This window comes from Nicotiana tabacum, chromosome 20 (genome assembly GCF_000715075.1).
Source record: "Nicotiana tabacum cultivar K326 chromosome 20, ASM71507v2, whole genome shotgun sequence".
Taxonomy (NCBI): Eukaryota; Viridiplantae; Streptophyta; class Magnoliopsida; order Solanales; family Solanaceae; genus Nicotiana; species Nicotiana tabacum.
The window spans coordinates 78,017,530-78,026,406 of NC_134099.1; the positions used below are offsets into that span (position 1 = coordinate 78,017,530).

The 8,877-nt window shown below is 35.4% G+C and overlaps 1 protein-coding gene across 3 annotated transcripts; it reads right to left on the reverse strand.

The window, feature by feature from the left end:
• Window positions 1–4,356: 4,356 nt before the first annotated feature.
• On the reverse strand, window positions 4,357–8,039 carry LOC107814176 (putative arabinosyltransferase ARAD1). Of its 3 annotated transcripts, none has more exons than XM_016639527.2 (3): window positions 7,663–8,039; window positions 6,134–7,375; window positions 4,357–5,181 (listed from the first exon to the last, which is right to left on the reverse strand). In XM_016639527.2, the coding sequence occupies exons 2-3, from the start codon at window positions 7,103–7,105 to the stop codon at window positions 4,681–4,683; spliced, it is 1,473 nt and encodes a 490-aa protein (XP_016495013.1). In that variant the 5' UTR covers window positions 7,106–7,375; window positions 7,663–8,039; the 3' UTR covers window positions 4,357–4,680. The 3 variants fall into 3 exon arrangements, with proteins under 3 accessions (XP_016495013.1, XP_016495015.1, XP_016495014.1); XM_016639529.2 differs by lacking the exon at window positions 7,663–8,039 and adding an exon at window positions 7,478–7,647; XM_016639528.2 differs by lacking the exon at window positions 7,663–8,039 and having other exon boundaries at window positions 6,134–7,465.
• Between the last annotated feature and the right edge of the window lie 838 nt (window positions 8,040–8,877).

An 8,877-nucleotide genomic window follows, 5' to 3' on the forward strand; every position in this document is an offset into this window, starting at 1 on the left:
TTTCTTTCCTTTTTAGTAGTCTTCTCAGATCGATGTCCACCGTTTAATGACACAAGGGCCTTTAGCATTTCTTGAATGTTAAAGGCTCTTTATTTTCAAGGAATGTTAAAAGTTTCTTCATTATCTATGAATAAGTACTTGAGTTGGAAAAAAAATGTACAGTTAGTTGTAATTATTTGTACTTCACCTGGCAAAAAATAATTGTGAATCTTCAATTTTCTTTAATTCCAATAAATTGGTTGTTCGATTTTCTATATGTTTTTAGTTTCTTTAATTCTATTTCATGTTTCCTTTTCTTTTTTGGAATAGGAGAAAACAGACATATACACATATTTAAACGTGACATTTTGTTTATGCAACCTCTAATTTCAATAAAAATATTATATTTCTGATTTAATCATTATATATAATAAAGTCAAACTTTATATGCATAAAAACATTCATCTACTAAATCATGACTAAATTTATAAAAAGTAGTATTTCTGCTTTTACTAATATTTTTAATAATCGCGCGAAACGCAGATAAATTCACTAGTTGTATATATAAGACAAAATTTGTTTTATACCTTTATATATTATATTTTAAATTCTTTTGTTGACATAGTCTAAAAGCATAGTTTAGTGGTCATAGGGATTCAAAATATTTGTGTTGTCATTGGTTCAATTCCCACTAGCTACAATCTCTTTTAATTTTTTAATTTTTTCTTTTTTAAACCCCTTAGCAAAATTCTGCCTTCGCCACGGGGAGGGAGGATGTACATAAGAAGGTCGAGAATGAGTAAGTAGTCCAAAGTTACCAATTTTGAATAAGTTTAGGCTCACAATCTAAACTAAAGATGGAACCAAAGACAGGCATTAAGGGAAACCCATTAAGCACAAGAATGGAGTCATCTTCGCTTTCGGCAAAGTTCTAATTTCGTTTTGCTTCTCCTGATCGCTCTAAGCTCCACTCTTTTGATTGATTGTTGCATTGGATATCAAGCAGTGGCTATGCAGGACATTTTATAAGCAGTATCACAATTTGAAGAATTGGACTAATGAACAAAATAATTATAAGAATAAGTGGTGTTATTTTTCATATTTAATTATTTATCCTCAATATTTTCATTAAAAATTGACGAAGCGGTGCCCGGTGACACCATATGCAACAAGGTGCATATGCCGGATCAGGTTCTTTATTGCACTCTGTGAATATAGTTCTTATCACCATTTCCTCACGGTATTTATACGCAACCTAATCTGACTCAACTCTTTTCCTTGCCCCCCTTCTCTTATTTCAGGTATTTATACGCAACCTAATCTGACTCAACTCTTTTCCTTGCCCCCCTTCTCTTATTTCATTGTTCTTCTTCTGTATCGTCACTTACTTAAAGACATCTGATTAACCTGACTTCCCAAAAATGCCCACCCCCACCGCCACCACGGCCCTTCTCTCGCGTTGTTTCAATCGATTTTTAGAGAACTCCATGGCAAAAAGAGAATTACTCCAAACAAACTTAGAAGATATTTTAGTTGCGCGATCACAAATGACTAAGACACCTTTGAGTACACCACATTTGAAGAATTATTCGTTTAGCTTAAACTGATTGAGGTATATAAGTGATTTATGTAGGATTTTATGCAATGGCATCAAAATAATATCACAATTCGGTTTGTGAGCAAATATGGGTCTAGGACTATCTCAATTTTGAAACTTGTCCCAAATTGATATTTACTCCACTTTTTATTATTTACGAAAACAATAAGGGAATGGAAAAAAAAAAGATGATAGCAAGAAGAAATAAAAGAGACAAGACGATTGTTTGGTGTGTGTGTGGGGGGGGGGGGGGTACATAAGAAGGAGAAGAATGAGAAGAATGAGTTGGAAGTCCAAACACCACCAATTTTGAATAAGGTGAGGCTGCACAATCTAAAACTAAAGATGGAACAAAAAGAAAGGCATAAAGGGAAAACCATTAAGCACAAGAAACCAAGACTGTCAATTTTGATGCATGGAGAGAAGAGCTTGGAATTCTAAAGTAAGAGTAGTCATAAAGCAAGTCCTTGGATTTGTCTTGTTTTTAGAAGAGGCTCCTATTCCTCACATTGTCCAATACCTCTACTTTATCTGGCTTTCTTGCAACGCAACTGTTGTATTCTCATTCTTTTGCCGCCTCAAAACTTATGTTCTCACACTTGAGCCATTTCATTTCATAATAAAAATAGCATAGGACAAATTTTACGTAAGTAATGTCAGTCTATTATTATAGAGCTTTGAGTCTAGAACTATGTTGATTTTAAGGCTTTGCTTCCTGTTTAAGGTTGATTTACTTTGTATTATACTAATGTATTAGCATGAGTGAACATGTTAGCAAAGCTTAAATGCTAAGGGCTCGTTTGGTATGAGGTATAAGAAAGTATAGGGATAGTATAAAAATTTAATACCACTTTAATACTCCCTCCGTTTCAATTTATGTAAATTTATTTGACTGGGCACGGAGTTTAAGTAAAAAATGAAGATTTTTGGAATTTGTGGTCCTAAACAAGTTCAAATGGGGCCAGAGTATTTGTGTGGTTATAAAAGCTTCTCATTAAGGGTAAAGTTGTAATTTTAAGCTAAATTGTTACCAAATTTAGAAAGGGTTCATTCTTTTTGGAACGGACCAAAAAGGAAATAGGTTCACATAAACTGGAACAGAGGGAGTACTATGTTTGGTTAGCAAATCAGGTATAAGTTATCCGATGTTAATTTTAACACTAGAATAACTTATACCTTATAGAGGGTGGGGTAATTAGCATCGGTATAACTTATACCTTTCTTAGAAATTATGCAATTGTCATTCTTAATACAACATACCAAACAGTGAATAAACAACAATCTCAGCATAACTAATCTCAACATAATTTATCCCAACATACTTATACCGGCATAATCCGTATTCCAACCAAACGACCCCTAAGAGTTTCAAGAATCAAGAGCAAGCAAGCCGTGAGCGTAATCTGATGAGGTGGCAGATGAGTTGGCATAAAGTTCAAAGAGACTGGATTGGTCATTGTTTGGTCCAAAAGAACAAGACAAATGATGGGGATGTGGGGAACAAATGTTAAGATTCTTGTCTTCCCAAGAATGGTTCCAATTTTAACTTTCTATTCAAACCTGTCAGTGTCTTCTAAAAACAGCCTTATATTAATGCTTCTATAGCAGGCTCATGATTGAAGTGAATCTTGAACTTCTTAAGATATTTGCCCCTGGGGCCCTCCCTGTTTTAGTACCTTTAGTTTTGCAAATCCATTAAAGATGACTCACAAGTTTTTTATATATAAATTCCTTAGGAAGATAATATGCAAGAGTATAGCCACAGACAAAGCACTTATTCACTCATCATAGCCTAAACAGAAGATTTTATCTCTTCTATTCCTCTTCAAGTGAAGAAATATGTGCTCTTCTTCCTGTAAGGTGATGGTTCTAATTCTTTGTATTGGGTTCTTAAATATTCAAACAAAGATGGTATCTGCTCTGGGAAGTATAGATATTGCTCTCAGATGGGGAGAAGGCAAGTTGTTTTTTCTCAGAAGTTCTCGGATTCTAAAGGCTGTTGACATGCAGGATCTACACACACAGCTGAATATAGCGCCTGCCCCTGCAATAACGTTTGATCCGAATGAATCGAGCAAAAGAAGTGTGAAAAAAGGATCAGACCCCATCCACAATAGGTGCTAACGATCTTCGCAGAGTATGCAAGGATGAAACCATAACAAATACTCAAGAGGAAAGAAGGAAATGGCTGCCTTCTTTTTTTCATTTTTCTAAGAGAAACTTTAGAATGGTGGGAATTTCTGCACAGCTCAGAACATTTTGATATAGGTTTGCTATACTTACTGTTGTTATTTGTTTGAGTATAAGTCATTATTTGAAAGCAGACGATGAAAGATTGCAGCTGATAAGCTGCAAACCTTGTGCAGCCAGCAGCTTCATATGTTATGTAAAGCAAGAACCATAGTCAAATAGATTAGGTTTGTCATGCTCATTGTAATACACAACAGAATGTTATCTTACACTACATAGGTTTTGTTAAACTTATCATTGCTTTGTGTTTGAATATGAATCTTCAGTCAAAAAATCAAAGCAGAAGATGAAAGAATGCAGAACCTCATGTCTTGTAAAGCTAGAACCACAGTCAAATAGATTAGGATTTTCAATCTTGCTGTCATGAACAAGATCTTCGACTATATAGGTTGTTTAAACTCATCGTCACCTCCTGTGCATGCAGAAACTTCATATGCTATGTAAAGCTAGAACAAGGGCAAAATAGAAAAATATATCCATGCTCAGTATAGCTAAAATTAAAACATCAGCAATTCTTGCATGTATGATGAAACATTGAATTTTCTGAACCTTTTTCTATTGTGCAATTTTCTTCATCTCATGCCTATGCTTACAATAGTAACATATTGTCAAGGCTGTCTACTGTTGGTTTCCTATTTTCTCCGTTGACAAAGCATTACTCTGCTTTTGAGTTAATTTCCATTTACATCAATGGCAACTTGTATATGCAACTTCATAATGAAAATAATATACAAAGGGTTGTCAAGAATGGCAACAAAACAGTTAAATATTTTCATAGTGCAAGTGCTACTTAAAGAATCGAGCCTGACCTCATAGCTGATCTCCTAATAGAACTAGCGGTCCTTAAGGAACAGCTATGAACTATGGTATCTGTTGTTGCGATGAGCCCTCAGTTGTATAAATGACAATTTTCTTGAAGTTGCTTGCCAAATCATATCCACTGCATCATTAGGTTGGGATGGATATTGGTACTCAAAATGCTTGGTGAGCTCCTTTAGCCTTTCCCACATTTTGGTCCATTGATCCTCCTTGATTCCTCTAAGAAAGTTCAGAAGATAACCCTTCTTTACGGCATCTGAAGAACGGACAAAAATGCAGAACTTGGAATAATCGATAACATCTTCAAATGGTAGCTCAATGTCATCACTAATTATTACAGGAACACAGTGACTAGCAATGGCATCAAATAGGCGATTGGAAGAGGGAGTGTCTCCAGCAATATTCAGGCAGAATTTTGAAGAGGCCATTCCTCGTCCAGCCTCCCTGACGCCGTTTGATCTGATGCTCCCAAAGGTAAAGTGTACATCTTTTTCATCCTTGAGAAGGTAGTATAATTCCTGACGGATTGTTCCACCCTGGTATTATATAAGCAAAGAAATGAGATCATGTACTTCAGGTCAACAGCATAACGATCAAGCTCCTATTCTCAAGCTTGAAAATGACGGAAACAAGAAAATCACAGTTTTGTTACTTAAGTGACATCTCAAAATCATAATAAATAACTTCATTTTTCTGTTTGGCTTCTTCTGTTCCTATCTCCCTTCTTTCTTGAGGAGCTACTGACAGTACCAACAGCTCATCATGGGATTCTTCTAGAATCTCTTTGATAACCTTAGAGCTAAATTAGATCTACAAAGTACTGAAACTATTAAAACAATTAAATCCATGACATCTTCCAAATTCCAAACTATTAAAATAATCTATCATATTTGGATAAAAGAGAACCAAGGGAGTAAAGTGTGGAATGGCCAACGTTGACTCCGGGGGAAGGGGTTGGTGGTAGGGTAGGTCTAGGTTATCATCATATTAATAAAGGTCAACAAAAAAGGAGAAAAGAGAAAAACCTGTTATACTTGAGCGATAGAAATAAAGAAATAATTCAGTTCCTTTCTTAAATGCAGTACATCCTCAACTATTCCAATATTACAACATAGAAACAAAGCAATTGTCTGGACGTACCAGGCGAGAGAATATTAAGGTGCATGCTATTTGTGAACCATGAGTAATTTAAGTAGCATAGGGTATTAAAGGACGACAGAAGGGTTGAAATGAAAAGCTGCTGCTACTTTATTCTTTCAAATTGATTTCTTAATTTCCAGTGAAGGTTTTTACCATAATTAATAAGAGGATATGAATAAATTTTATCTGGCAATAGTACTCAAATTTCGCTGCTGCTAAGTAGATTGGGGTGCACCAACTAAATGCTGGCTATGTTATAGTTAGAATTTAGATTTAACTTTATCTGCCCTGAAAATAGCAACACAAGCGACAATATAAAACACAGGCAAAAGAATATATGCAACTTACATCTTTCCTATAAATTGCCCCCTGGAAATAAACCAATATATCACGCTGTCCAAAAGAGGGCGAGTTCTCAGCATCTAATGTCCTGACCATATGTTTGTAAGGAGCAATCACATCCTTTTCAATGTTTGCTGTTTCAGCTCGGTACCTTCCAAAATCTGCAAGGACAAACATGGCTGAGCCCAACTTCTTTCTTGCAACCAACATGCTATTGGGATGGTGAGCGACAATCAGATGATCCGCCCCGCCCTTTAACTTCCACTCATCTCTACTTCTTAAATACTCCACCACTCTATCCTGTAGTATTCTATTTAGACTTGCCTTCTCCTTCCCATGAGGCTTAGAATGCCGATTGTAACTCAAGGACGAAAAAAAAGGCACAAAAATCACATCGGCTTCACTCGAATTCTGCACTCTAATAGCAGTGCATGGTCTAGTAATATTTGGTATATTTGACGATAGAAGGTCAAGTGTAAGCCAATATTCGATGCTATGCTGTAAATTTAAGCCGCCAGGGTATGAGGGTACTTGACCCTGTATACCAACATTAGGCCACATTTCATTCCCACTTCCTTTCCAACCTAATAACCCAAAGTGAAATTCAGGGGTTAAGTCATACATATACACCCTAAGAAGAGCTTGTTTCGCATCACAAGCTTTATTAACTCCTACTCCAGCTGACCTGTTGCTGGAACTGGATGTTTGACATGCTACCTCTTGGCTTTTCAAGCTTTGTTCAGAAGAAGTTTCAGGGGTCAAGAAAGGGGTTTTAGATTCTCCACTTGTGACACTCGAGGTTGAGTAAAGGGAAGTACTATTAACAAGAATTAACCTAAACACTGATCTTGGTATGAAAGAATTGTCAGCAAATTGAAGAAGGGACAATGAAGAAACTACCAAAACGAAAACCGAAATGGCTATTAAACAAGATAGAAACCTGGATGCTAGCATGCTCTTTTCAAGAAACAATGACATTTTTTAAGCTAAAGGGATTTATGCCAACAATACTGATATAAGAAAAATTAGTATCTGCTTTTTCAAGAACTTTCAGATACTTTCGTAGGTTTCATTCACACAAATTCAGCAGGCACAAACTACTTCCATAAACCCCTGAAGGTTTTTCCAAGAACCAAAATTGGTAAAGTTGAGAGTTTTCACCACCAAAATTTAGCTCCTAAAATCCATAAAGTTTGAATCTTTAACCAGAATTTCTGCTTTTATACTGCAGAAGAAGCTAATATATACCTGCGCTACCAAAGAAAAATAAGGAAGACCAGACATTCATTAGCTGCAGAATTAAAAAAGCCATAAAAAAATACTGTCTGCTGAAAAACAGATTATATTTACCTTTTATGATCTACTGAACAAGGAAAACCAAACCCAAATTTTAAAAAAATGAAAAAAAAAAAAACATGAATCTTGATGGTTTTGCAAAACCCAAAATTTATTTCTAATAAGGGTCATCAAGATTCATAGACATTCAAGAAAGGAAATACTCAGCAAACACAGGCTAAAAGTTGAAAGAGTAATACCTGGTAAAGTTGATAGTACTTTCACATGGTTAGTCTGACCAGTTCCAGGCTTAAAAGGACCGATCCTTGGGATTGTCGGGTACAAAATATATTCCTTAAGCTTTCTTTTAATATAGCCTTTAATATACTACTAGTAACTTACTTAATATCCCATTTGATTTAATTAATGTCCATATTAAAAATTGCAACTTTTTTAATTTCCTATGCTTGTGGAGAGGACTAAGATTGAAGTTTCAGCTGGTGTAGTTGATTTTTGTGACCTCTACTTTTCTTGTGCCTAACTCACCGCCATGATGATTCAGACAAGATTCGCTTGAACCAAGACGGTAATAACGGATTATGAGGTTTTTGTTTCTTTCTGGTAATAGGTTCCTTTGTGATTACGGAGTCAAAGGAACGTGTCAGAACACAGGCAGTTGATCAACGATAAACTAATCTTGATTATTGTTGGAACATTAATTCAAATTGTAATAAAAAACCTTAATTATTTAGAATTTGGTTTATTTAATTTATGTCTAAATATGATTTGCAGTTAGAATAAATATAGGAATAGGTTTTCTTATTTCTAAGTAAAATAGGTTTCATACTATTATAAATAAGGGTATTAATAGATTATTTTATGTGCGGATGAAATAAAGAATTATAGAGAGCTTTCAAAGAGTTATAATAAAATAATTTTCCTACATATTGATATCAAAGCTTCTACGATCTTGGGAGAGAATCAAATAGCTTTTGCTGCCGGCGGGTGGCGCTAGTCAAAGTGTGTCACCCGTCTGGCCAAAAATATGATGGCAAAATCATAGATAGTTGTCAATAAAATTAGATTATTTGATGAAAAGTTTCAAGAAAAAAAAAATTAAACAGGTGCAAACAAATATGACACAAAATGAAGAAACTCTTCTCTAAAAGTTGGAGAGAGGTTTAAAAAAGTTGGAAGTTGATTATGTGTTTCAACAAAATTGAGTGTTGGTTGCAAAGTGCATCAACGGGTGTTGAAGACAGGTGCTGCAACAAAATTGGGTGTTGGTGACAAAGTGCATCAACGCTTGGTGACAAAAACCATCATCGTGAGTTGGAGACACGTGCTTCAACAAAATTGGGTTGGTGACAAAGTGCATCAACGGGAGTTGGAGACAAGCGCTTCAACAAAATCGGGTGCTGGTGACAAAGTGCATCAACGGGAGTTGGAGACATGCGCTTCAAGAAAATCGGGTA

What these genes read in the sequence shown, in the direction of transcription:
- LOC107814176 (XM_016639527.2), bottom strand. Translation starts at nt 7,105, where the DNA reads ATGTCATTGTTTCTTGAAAAGAGCATGCTAGCATCCAGGTTTCTATCT. An exon ending in GGGCAATTTATAGGAAAGAT is followed by an intron (nt 5,182 to 6,133) that starts GTAAGTTGCATA and finishes ATATAATACCAG; the next exon opens with GGTGGAACAATCCGTCAGGA.